This window comes from Lonchura striata, chromosome 37, assembly GCF_050655825.1.
Source record: "Lonchura striata isolate lonStrDom1 chromosome 37, ASM5065582v1, whole genome shotgun sequence".
In the NCBI taxonomy this organism is placed as follows: domain Eukaryota; kingdom Metazoa; phylum Chordata; class Aves; order Passeriformes; family Estrildidae; genus Lonchura; species Lonchura striata.
This window is the reverse complement of record NC_140739.1, coordinates 15,316,612-15,328,589: the sequence shown is the minus strand read 5'-3', so window position 1 is coordinate 15,328,589 and position 11,978 is coordinate 15,316,612. Positions and strand designations below refer to the sequence as shown.

The following is an 11,978-nucleotide window of genomic DNA, read 5'->3' as shown; positions in this document are numbered from 1 at the left end:
GCGAGCGCGCCCGCGGGAAACGGCGGCGGACCAATGAGAGGCGAGAGCGCGCGGGGAGGCCCCGCCCACCGGGACGCGGTTGCCGCGGCGAGGCCACGCCCACAATCACCATGGCAACGGCGCTCGTTAGCATAACCACGCCTCTTCATTAGCATAACCACGCCCCCGCCCGCCGCTGAAATTGGGCGATTTTGGGTTTTTTCCCCATTTTCTCCTTTCCGACGCCGCTTCTGCCGCCCCCAACCCCCGGCAGGGCCCGGCCCGGGGGCGGCTCGAGGGTCCCGGGGCTTTTCGGGGGGCCGGAGACCCCCCGGGAGGGAGTTTTGGGGGAATTCCGGGCGGTTTTGGGGCAATTTTGGGGCAATTTTGGGCGGTTTTGGGGTCATCGGTCCATGGTGGATTCCTCCGGGGGGGTCTCGAAGCAGAGCTGCAGCAGCCGCTCGCAGAATTCCAGCTCCTCCTGCGGGGCGGGAACCAGCCTCAAAATCCCGGGAATTAGCCCCAAAATCCCGGGAATTTGCCCCAAAATCCCGAGGGTTTTTACCCCAAAATCCCGAGGGTTTTTACCCCAAAATCTCGAGGGTTTTTACCCCCAAAAAAACCCCTCAAATTCTCGTCAAAATCCCACAGATTTCCTCCCTTAAAATCCCACAGATTGCTGCCCCAAAATTCCAGGGATTTTTCCCCAAAATCCCGAGGATTTGCCCCAAAAATTCCAGGAATTTCACACCCCCCCCCAAATCTCATTAATTCCCTCCCCAAAACCCCCGGATTTCACCCCAAAACCCCCAGAATTTGCCCCTGGTTGGGTTTTGCCCAAATTCTCAGGATTTCACCCCAAACCTCTCTGGAATTTCCCCCATTTGGGTTTTGCCCAAATTCTCAGGATTTCACCCCAAACCCCTCTGGAATTTCCCCCGGGTTGTTTTTTGCCCAAAACCTCCAGGTTTTACCCCAAACCCCTCTGGAATTGCCCTCCCCCATTTTGCCCAAATTCTCAGGATTTCACCCCAAAACCCCCAGAATTTCCCCCTGGTTGGGTTTTGCCCAAATTCTCAGGATTTCACCCCAAACCCCTCTGGAAATTCCGCCCCCATTTTGCCCAAATTCTCAGGATTTCACCCCAAACCCTCTGGAATTTCCCCCGGGTTGTTTTTTGCCCAAAACCTCCAGGTTTTACCCCAAACCCTCTGGAATTGCCCCGCCCCATTTTGCCCAAAATCCCCGGATTTTCCCCCAAACCCCCCCGGAATTTCCGCCCCCATTTTGCCCAAATCCTCAGGATTTTCCCCCAAACCCCTCTGGAATTTCCCCCGGGTTATTTTTTGCCCAAAACCGGCGGATTTTCCCCCAAACCCCCCCGGAATTTCCCCTGGTTGTTTTTTTGCCCAAAACGGGCGGATTTTCCCCCAAAGGCACCTGGAACTGGTCGAGGTCCCGCAGCTGCTCCCGGCGCTGCCGCAGCAGCTCCTCCAGCCCCAGCGCGGGGTCCCGGCACTCCCGGAGCCCCTCGGGGCTGCCCGCGGCCAGGCTGGGGCGAAAAACGGCGATTTTGGGAAAATTTGTAACGGAAACGGCAAAAATCCCCCAAAACAGCCCAAAAAACACCCAAAAACTGCCCCAAAATCCCCCAAAACAGCCCCAAAAATCCCCCCAAAGCAGGCCCGGCACTCCCGGAGCCCCTCGGGGCTGCCCGCGGCCAGGCTGGGGCGAAAAACGGCGATTTTGGGAAAATCCGACACGGAAACGGCAAAAATCCCCCAAAACAGCCCAGAATCACCCAAAACACAACAAAAATGACATGTCAAGGATTTTGGAGGATTTTGGGCATTTTGCCCCCCAAATTTTGATGTTTTTTCCCCAGAATGTTTGTTTTTTTTCCCAGAATTTTGTGGATTTGGGGTTTTTTTGGGGCATTTTGGGTTTTTTTGGGGGATTTTGGGTTTTTTTGGGGGATTTTGGGGATTTGAGGAGGGGTTTCCATCCCCTCAGTGCCCCCAGCCCCTCCCCTTGCCGCCCAAATTTTGATGTTTTTTCCCGGGATTTTTGGTTTTTTTTCCGGGATTTTGGGTTTTTTTCCTGGGATTTCGGGGATTTCGGGTTATTTTGGGTTATTTTGGGTGATTTTGGGTGATTTTGGGGTATTTTGGTGATTTTGGGAGGGTCTGACCTGCAGAGCAGCCCCAGGCCGTGCTCGTGGCCCTCAAGCCCCTCCCCTTCCCTGGGTGTTTTCCCCCATTTTTGGGTTTTTTTCCCGGGATTTCGGGGATTTTGGTTTTTTTGGGTTATTTTGGGTGATTTTGGGTATTTTGGGGGGGTCTGACCTGCAGAGCAGCCCCAGGCCGTGCTCGTGGCCCCCAAGCCCCTCCCCTTCCCTGGGTGTTTCCCCCCATTTTTGGGTTTTTTTCCCGGGATTTTTGGGTTTTTTTTCCCGGGATTTCGGGTTTTTTGGGTTATTTTGGGTTATTTTGGGTGATTTTGGGGTATTTTGGGTATTTTGGGAGGGTCTGACCTGCAGAGCAGCCCCAGGCCGTGCTCGTGGCCCCAAAACCCCTCCCCTTCTCTGGGTGTTTCCCCCCATTTTTGGTTTTTTTTCCCGGGATTTTTGATGTTTTCTTCCCGGGATTTCGGGTTTTTTGGGTTATTTTGGGTTATTTTGGGTGATTTTCGGTGATTTTGGGTATTTTGGGGGGGTCTGACCTGCAGAGCAGCCCCAGGCCGTGCTCGTGGGCGCCGTCGTGCTCCGAGCGCAGCAGCGCCGCCGCCCGCGCCACCAGGCCCTGCTGCAGCAGCGGCCCTGCGGTTTGGGGCGAAAAACGGCGGTTTTGGGTCACTGGGGGTTTGGGGTGAGAAACAGGGATTGGGGGAAAAAACGGCGATTTTGGGTCATTGGGGGTTTGGGGTGAGAAACGGGGATTGGGGGAAAAAACGGGGATTTTGGGTCATTGGGGGGTAGGGGTGAGAAATGGGGATTTGGGGGAAAAAATGGTGATTTTGGGTCATTGGGGGTTTGGGGCGAAAAACGGGGATTTTGGGTCATTGGGGGTTTGGGGTGAGAAATGGGGATTGGGGGGAAAAATGGGGATTTTGGGTCACTGGGGGGTAGGGGTGAGAAACGGGGATTGGGGGAAAAAAAGGCGATTTTGGGTCATTGCAGGTTTGGGGTGAGAAAAAGGGATTTTGGGTCATTGGGGGTTTGGGGTGAGAGAAGGGGATTTGGGGTAAAATATGGGGATTTTGGGTCATTGTGGGTTCGGGGTGAAAAATGGGGATTTTGGGTCATTGTAGGTTTGGGGCGAAAAACGGGGATTTTGGGTCACTGCGGGTTTGGGGTGAAATTTGAGGATTTTGGGGTCAATTCTGGGGGGTTTGGGGTGAAACCTGGGGAATTTGGGGTGAAATCTGGGGATTTTGGGGTCAGGAAAGAGAATTTTGGGTCAGGAAAGGGAATTTCGGGTCAGGAAAGGGAATTTTGGGGTCAGGAAAGGGAATTTCGGGGGTTTCTGTGGGAATTTCGGGTCAGGAAAGGGAATTTTGGGGTCAGGAAAGGGAATTTCGGGGGTTTCTGCGGGAATTTCGGGGCGGTTTGGGGCCGTTTCGGGGCCTGGCGGTTGGGGGGGCCCCGGGGCGGTTTTGGGGTGAATTTGGGGGATTTTGGGGCTGACCTGAGAGGGGCGGGTGCTCGCGGAGCAGGCAGTGCAGCAGGAAGGCGGCGCGGGCGCGCAGGGGGGGCTGGGGGCTCTGCAGGGCCGCCCCCAGCGCCTCCAGCCCCCCCAAATCCTGCAGCTGCTGCAGCCCCTGCGGCTGCGCCCGCACCAGGCCTGGCGAGCAGAAATTGGGGTTAAAAAGGGCAAAATCGGGAAAAAACGGCGAAAAAACGGCAAAAAACGGCAAAAAAACGGCAAAAAAACACCCCAAAATCACCAAAATCCACCCAAAAATCCTCCCCAGATCCTGCAGCTGCTGCAGCCCCTGCGGCTGCGCCCGCACCAGGCCTGGCGAGCAGAAATTGGGGTTAAAACGGGCAAAATTGGGAAAAAACGGCGAAAAAACGGCGAAAAACGGCAAAAAAACACCCCAAACCCACCCTAAAAACCCCAAAATCCACCCAAAAATCCTCCCCAGATCCTCCCCAAATCCTGCAGCTGCTGCAGCCCCTGCGGCTGCGCCCGCACCAGGCCTGCAACGAGGAAATTGGGGTTAAAAAGGGCAAAATCGGGAAAAACGGCGAAAAAACGGCAAAAAACGGCAAAAAAACGGCAAAAAAACACCCCAAAATCACCAAAATCCACCCAAAAATCCTCCCCAGATCCTCCCCAAATCCTGCAGCTGCTGCAGCCCCTGCGGCTGCGCCCGCACCAGGCCTGCAACGAGGAAATTTGGGTTAAAAAGGGCAAAATTGGGAAAAAACGGCGAAAAAACGGCAAAAAACGGCAAAAAAACGGCAAAAAAACACCCCAAAACCATCAAAATCCACCCAAAAATCCTCCCCAGATCCTGCAGCTGCTGCAGCCCCTGCGGCTGCGCCCGCACCAGGCCTGCAACGAGGAAATTGGGGTTAAAAAGGGCAAAATCGGGAAAAAACAGCGAAAAAACGGCAAAAAACGGCAAAAAACCCACCAAAATCCGCCCTAAAAACCCCAAAACCCACCCAAAAATCCTCCCCAGATCCTGCAGCTGCTGCAGCCCCTAAACCCCCCCAAAAAAAACCCCTAAAAATCCTCCTAAAAATTCCCCAAATCTCCCCAAAACCCCCTAAAACCCCCCAAAAATCACCTAAAAAAATCACTAAAAATCCCAAAAATTCCCCAAAAAATCCCAAAAATTCCCAAAAAATCCCCGAACCCCCCGGACTCACAGGAGATGGTGAAGAGCCCTTCGGGGGGCACCCAGGGGTCAGGGTCCCCCCAAAAATCCCCTAAAAACCCCCCAAAAATCCCCTAAAAAAATCGCTAAAAATCCCAAAAAATCCCAAAAAAATCCCAAAAAATCCCCAAAAATTCCCAAAAAATCCCCTAACCCCCCGGACTCACAGGAGATGGCGAAGAGCGCGGCAGGGGGCACCCGGGAGTCAGGATCCCCCCCAAAATCCCCTAAAAACCCCCCAAAAATCACCTAAAAAAATCGCTAAAAATCCCAAAAAATCCCAAAAAAATCCGAAAAAATCCCCAAAAATTCCCAAAAAATCCCCGAACCCCCCGGACTCACAGGAGATGGCGAAGAGCGCGGCGGGGGGCACCCCGGGGTCGGGGTCTCCCCTCAGGACCCCCAGCAGGGTGGGCAGCACCCCGAGGCGCAGCGCCCGGGCCTGGGCCCCCGGCAGGTTCTGGGCGCAGGCGCCCAGCGCCCGCGCGGCGCCCGCCCGCAGCGGCGCCCGGCCGTGCCCCAGCAGCGCCCGCAGCACCTCCAGCCCGCCCAGGGAGCAGAAATCTGGGAGAAAAGGGGAGAAAACGGGTTAAAAATGGGAAAAAACGGGAAAAAACGGGGAAAAACGGGGTTTAAAGGGTTAAAAATGGGAAAAAACGGGGTTTAAAGGGTTAAAAATGGCAGAAATCCCTCAGAAAACAACCCAAAATCCAGCCCCAAACGAGCCCAGCAGCGCCCGCAGCACCTCCAGCCCGCCCAGGGAGCAGAAATCTGGGAGAAAAGGGGAGAAAATGGGAAAAAATGGGTTAAAAATGCGTTAAAATGGGAAAAAACGGGGTTTAAAGGGTTAAAAATGGCAGAAATAATCCCAAAATCCAGCCCCAAACGAGCCCAGCAGTGCCAAAGCCCTGAGTGACCAAATGACCCCAGAGTGACCCCTGAGTGACCAGTGAGTGACCCAATGACCCCAGAGTGACCCAATGACCCCAGAGTGACCAGTGAGTGACCCCAATGACCCCGAGTGACCAGTGAGTGACCAGTGAGTGACCAGTGAGTGACCCCAGAGTGACCAGTGAGTGACCCCAATGACCCCAGAGTGACCAGTGAGTGACCCCAGAGTGACCAGTGAGTGACCCCAATGACCCCAGAGTGACCAGTGAGTGACCAGTGAGTGACCCAATGACCCCAGAGTGACCAGTGAGTGACCAGTGAGTGACCAGTGAGTGACCAGTGGCTCACCCGTGGCGTTGTCCAGGCTCTCGCAGAGCTCGGCCAGCTCGGCCAGCGCCTCCTCGTGCCCCAGTGACCCCAGTGACCCCTGACCAGTGAGTGACCCCAATGACCCCGAGTGACCAGTGGCTCACCAGTGGCATTGTCCAGGCTCTCGCAGAGCTCGGCCAGCTCGGCCAGCGCCTCCTCGTGTCCCAGTGACCCCAGTGACCCCAGAGTGACCAGTGAGTGACCAGTGAGTGACCCCAGAGTGACCAGTGAGTGACCAGTGGCTCACCAGTAGCATTGTCCAGGCTCTCGCAGAGCTCGGCCAGCTCGGCCAGCGCCTCCTCGTGTCCCAGTGACCCCAGTGACCCCAGAGTGACCAGTGAGTGACCCCAGTGACCCCAGAGTGACCAGTGAGTGACCAGTGAGTGACCAGTGGCTCACCCGTGGCATTGTCCAGGCTCTCGCAGAGCTCGGCCAGCTCGGCCAGCGCCTCCTCGTGTCCCAGTGACCCCAGAGTGACCAGTGAGTGACCAGTGAGTGACCCCATCTCACCTGTAGCATTGTCCAGGCTCTCGCAGAGCTCGGCCAGCTCGGCCAGCGCCTCCTCGTGTCCCAGTGACCCCAGAGTGACCAGTGAGTGACCAGTGAGTGACCCAGAGTGACCAATGGCTCACCCGTGGCGTTGTCCAGGCTCTCGCAGAGCTCGGCCAGCTCGGCCAGCGCCTCCTCGTGTCCCAGTGACCCCAGTGACCCCTGACCAGTGAGTGACCAGTGAGTGACCAGTGAGTGACCCAATGACCCCAGAGTGACCAGTGGCTCACCCGTGGCATTGTCCAGGCTCTCGCAGAGCTCGGCCAGCTCGGCCAGCACCTCCTCGTGTCCCAGTGACCCCAGTGACCCCAGAGTGACCAGTGAGTGACCCCAATGACCCCAGAGTGACCAGTGAGTGACCCCAATGACCCCAGAGTGACCAGTGAGTGACCAGTGGCTCACCCGTGGCGTTGTCCAGGCTCTCGCAGAGCTCGGCCAGCTCGGCCAGCGCCTCCTCGTGTCCCAGTGACCCCAGTGACCCCAGTGACCCCAGAGTGACCAGTGAGTGACCAGTGAGTGACCAGTGAGTGACCCCAGAGTGACCAGTGAGTGACCCCAGTGACCCCAGAGTGACCAGTGAGTGACCAGTGAGTGACCCCAGAGTGACCAGTGAGTGACCCCAATGACCCCGAGTGACCCCATCTCACCCGTGGCATTGTCCAGGCTCTTGCAGAGCTCGGCCAGCTCGGCCAGCGCCTCCTCGTGTCCCAGTGACCCCAGTGACCCCAGAGTGACCCCAGAGTGACCAGTGAGTGACCAGTGAGTGACCAGTGGCTCACCTGTGGCATTGTCCAGGCTCTCGCAGAGCTCGGCCAGCTCGGCCAGCGCCTCCTCGTGTCCCAGTGACCCCAGAGTGACCAGTGAGTGACCCCAATGACCCCAGTGACCAGTGAGTGACCAAATGACCCCAGAGTGACCCCAGAGTGACCCCAGAGTGACCAGTGAGTGACCAGTGAGTGACCCCATCTCACCCGTGGCATTGTCCAGGCTCTCGCAGAGCTCGGCCAGCTCGGCCAGCGCCTCCTCGTGTCCCAGTGACCCCAGAGTGACCAGTGAGTGACCAGTGAGTGACCAGTGAGTGACCCCATCTCACCCGTGGCATTGTCCAGGCTCTCGCAGAGCTCGGCCAGCTCGGCCAGCGCCTCCTCGTGTCCCCCGCTGTCCCCCCGGCCGCTCTCGGCCGCGGCCGGGCCGGGGCAGGGCTGGGCCAGCAGCCGCAGGCAGCGCTGCAGCTCGGCCCGGGCGGCGCCGGGCCCAGCCAGGGCCTGGGACACGGCCTGCCGCAGCCACTGCTGCCTCTGGGGGGGAGAAATTATCATAAATTATCTTAAAGTTAGCATAAATTATCCCAAAGTTATCCTAAATTATCCCTGAGTTATCCCAGAGTCACAGCGGGGTGAACCCGAGCCTGGCCAGCGCCTGGGACACGGCCTGCCGCAGCCACTGCTGCCTCTGGGGGGAAAAATATCATAAATTATCTTAAAGTTAGCATAAATTATCCCAAAGTTATCCTAAATTATCATAAATTATCCCAGAGTTATCCCAGAGTCACACCAAGATTAACCCGGGCCCGGCCAGCACCTGGGACACGGCCTGCCGCAGCCACTGCTGCCTCTGGGGGGAAAAAATATCATAAATTATCCCAAAGTTATCATAAATTATCCTAAATTATCCCTGAGTTATCCCAGAGTCACAGCGGGGTGAACCCGGGCCCGGCCAGGGCCTGGGACACGGCCTGCCGCAGCCACTGCTGCCTCTGGGGGGAAAAAATATCATAAATTATCCCAAATTATCCCAAAGTTATCCTAAATTATCATAAATTATCCCAGAGTTATCCCAGAGTCACAGCGGGGTGAACCCAGGCCCAGCCAGCGCCTGGGACACGGCCTGCCGCAGCCACTGCTGCCTCTGGGGGACAGAAAATACCCAAAATTATCATAAATTATCCCAAAGTTATCCTAAATTATCCTAAATTATCCCAGAGTTATCCCAGAGTCACAGCGGGGTGAACCCGGGCCCGGCCAGCGCCTGGGACACGGCCTGCCGCAGCCACTGCTGCCTCTGGGGGAAAAAATATCATAAATTATCCCAAAGTTAGCATAAATTATCTTAAAGTTATCATAAATTATCCTAAAGTTATCATAAGTTATCCCAAAATTATCCTAAGTAATTATCTCAAAGCTATCCTGAATTATCCTAAGTTATCTCAAAGTTATCATAAATTATCCTAAAGTTATTCTAAATTATCCTAGAGTTATCCTAAATAATTATTCTAAAGTTATCCTAAATTGTCCTAAGTTATCCCGAAGTTAGCCTAAATAATTATCCCAAAGTTATCATAAATTATCCCAAAGTTATCCTAAATAATTATCCCAAAGTTATCATAAATTATCCCAAAGTTATCCTAAATTATCCTAGTTATTCCAAATAATTATCCCAAAGTTATCCTAAATTATCCCAAAGTTATCCTAAATAATTATCCCAAAGTTATCCTAAGTTATCCCAAAGTTATCCTAAATTATCCCAAAGTTATCCTAAGTTATCCCAAAGTTATCCTAAATAAATATCCCAAAGTTACCCTAAATTATCCTAAGTTATCCCAAAATTATCATAAATTATCCTAGAGTTATCCTAAATAATTATCCCAAAGTTATCCTAAATTATCGCAAAGTTATCCTAAGTTATCCCAAAGTTATCCTAAGTAATTATCCCAAAGTTATCCTAAATTATCCCAAAGTTATCCTAAATAATTATCCCAAAGTTATCCTAAATTATCCCAAAGTTATCCTAAGTTATCCCAAAGTTATCCTAAGTAATTATCCCAAAGTTACCCTAAATTATCCTAAGTTATCCCAAAATTATCCTAAGTTATCCCAAAGTTATCCTAAATAATTATCCCAAAGTTATCCTAAATTATCACAAAGTTACCCTGAGGTTAAACAAAAATTAAAGCGAAATTAAAGCGAAATTAAAGTGAAATTAAAGTGAAAGTAAAACCAAATTAAAGTGAAATTAAAGTGGGATTAACCCAGAACCCGTCACAGTCTCCAACACCGGAGCAGGGAGCTGCTGCTGCCCTGGGGGGCACAAATTACCCTAAATTACCCCAAAATTACCCCAAAATCGGCCAAAATTACCCCAAAATCAGCCAGAGTCACCCCAAAATCGGCCAAAACTACCCCAAAATCGGGCAAAATTACCCCAAAATCGGGCAAAGTCACCCCAAAATCGGCCAGAGTCACCCCAAAATCGGGCAAAGTTACCCCAAAATCGGGCAAAATTACCCCAAAATCAGACAAAGTCACCCCAAAATCGGCCAAAGTCACCCCAAAATCGGCCAAAGTCACCCCAAAATTGGCCAAAATTACCCCAAAATCAGCCAAAGTCACCCCAAAATCAGCCAGTCACCCCAAAATCAGCCAGAGTCACCCCAAAATCAGCCAAAGTCACCCCAAAATCAGCCAAAGTTACCCCAAAATCGGGCAAAGTCACCCCAAAATTGGCCAAAATTACCCCAAAATCAGCCAAAGTCACCCCAAAATCAGCCAGTCACCCCAAAATCAGCCAAAGTCACCTCAAAATCGGCCAAAATTATCCCAAAATCAGCCAGAGTCACCCCAAAATCAGCCAAAGTCACCCCAAAATCAGCCAGAGTCACCCCAAAATCAGCCAAAGTCACCCCAAAATCGGGCAAAGTCACCCCAAAATTCGCCTCTGGCACCTCAAACCAGGCCCTGGGACCCCGAATTATCCCGGGGACCCCCAAACCCCCAAAAGTGACTCCAGAGCCCCAAAAGTGACCCCAAAGTGTCCCAAAGGTGACCCCAAAAGTGCCCCCAAAGAGCCCAAAGAGCCCCAAAAGTGACCCCAGAGCCCCAAAAGTGACCCTAGGGCTCCAAAAGTGTCACAAAAGTGTCCCCAGAGAGGCCAAAAAGTTCCAAAAGTGACTCCAAAGCCCCAAAAGTGTCCCAAAAGTGTCCCAAAAGTGTCCCCAGAGAGGCCGAAAAGCCCCAAAAGTGACCCCAAAGTGTCCCCAGAGAGACCAAAGTGCCCCAAAAGTGTCCCAAAAGTGTCCCCAGAGAGGCCGAAAAGCCCCAAAAGTGACCCCAGAGAACCCCCAAAGCTTCCAGACAGCCCCAAAGAGCCCCAAAAGCCCCAAAAGTGACCCCAAAGTGTCCCCAGAGAGGCCAAAAAGCCCCAAAAGTGACCCCAGAGCCCCAAAAGTGCCCCCAAAGTGTCCCCAGACAGCCCCAAAGAGCCCCAAAAGTGACCCCAGAGCCTCAAAAGTGACCCCAGGGCTCCAAAAGTGTCACAAAAGTGTCCCCAGAGAGGCCAAAAAGTTCCAAAAGTGACTCCAAAGCCCCAAAAGTGTCCCAAAAGTGTCCCAAAAGTGTCCCCAGAGAGGCCGAAAAGCCCCAAAAGTGACCCCAGAGCCCCAAAAGTGTCCCCAGACAGCCCCAAAGAGCCCCAAAAGTGTCCCAAAAGTGTCCCCAGAGAGGCCGAAAAGCCCCAAAAGTGACCCCAGACAGCCCCAAAGCTTCCAGACAGCCCCAAAGAGCCCCAAAAGTGTCCCCAAAGTGTCCCCAGAGAAGCTGAAAAGCCCCAAAGTGTCCCCAGACAGCCCCAAAGAGCCCCAAAAGTGTCCCCAGAGAACCCCCAAAGCTTCCAGACAGCCCCAAAGAGCCCCGAAAGTGTCCCCAGACAGCCCCAAAGCGCCCCCAAAGCTTCCAGACAGCCCCAAAGATCTCCCAGAGCGCCCCCGGGTCCCGCCCGGCGCCGGCACCTCCTCGGGCAGGGGCTGGCGGGGCTCGGGCCGCGCCTCGCCGGCCGCCAGCGCCATCTCCAGCAGCCCCTGCAGCGTCCGCGGCGGCTCCCGCCGGCCGCCGCCGGCCCCGCCGCCCTCCGCCGCCGCCATGGCCGCGCCGCGCGCCGCTGCGAGAGCCCCGGCGCCGATCCGGGCCGATCGGGGCCGATCCGGGACCGATCCGGGCCCGCCGGGAGCCGCCGGTGACGCCCGGCCCCGCTCAGCGCCGCCCGCCGCGCCTGCCCGCCGCCATCTTGGCGTGGGCGGGGCCAGCGGCGGAAGGGGCGGGGTTTCGGCCGCATTGTTTATGGCCGGCGCATTGTGAGCCGGCGGAGTGAGTGACAGCGCGCTCGGCCAATAGCGAGGGAGGAGCGGGAGGGAGGAGGCCAATGGGAAGCGAGGAAGGCGGTTGGGTTTAGCCAATAGAATAAAAAGGAGGGATTTCAGCCGCCCTCGAGCGAATTCAACCAATGACAAGACAAAACGGTTTGATCGGCAT

General features: G+C 54.6%; 1 protein-coding gene across 4 annotated transcripts; it reads right to left on the bottom strand.

Annotated features, from left to right (window-relative positions):
- Positions 1–122: 122 nt before the first annotated feature.
- On the bottom strand, positions 123–11,743 carry HSPBP1 (HSPA (Hsp70) binding protein 1). 4 transcript variants are annotated; one of them, XM_085565949.1, is made up of 7 exons: positions 11,459–11,734; positions 7,769–7,973; positions 5,209–5,430; positions 3,666–3,821; positions 2,701–2,833; positions 1,420–1,531; positions 123–460 (listed from the first exon to the last, which is right to left on the bottom strand). In XM_085565949.1, the coding sequence occupies exons 1-7, from the start codon at positions 11,588–11,590 to the stop codon at positions 383–385; spliced, it is 1,038 nt and encodes a 345-aa protein (XP_085422075.1). In that variant the 5' UTR covers positions 11,591–11,734; the 3' UTR covers positions 123–382. The 4 variants fall into 4 exon arrangements, with proteins under 4 accessions (XP_085422075.1, XP_085422076.1, XP_085422078.1 ...); XM_085565950.1 differs by having other exon boundaries at positions 2,701–2,797; positions 11,459–11,733; XM_085565952.1 differs by lacking the exon at positions 11,459–11,734 and having other exon boundaries at positions 6,526–7,911.
- Positions 11,744–11,978: the final 235 nt, after the last annotated feature.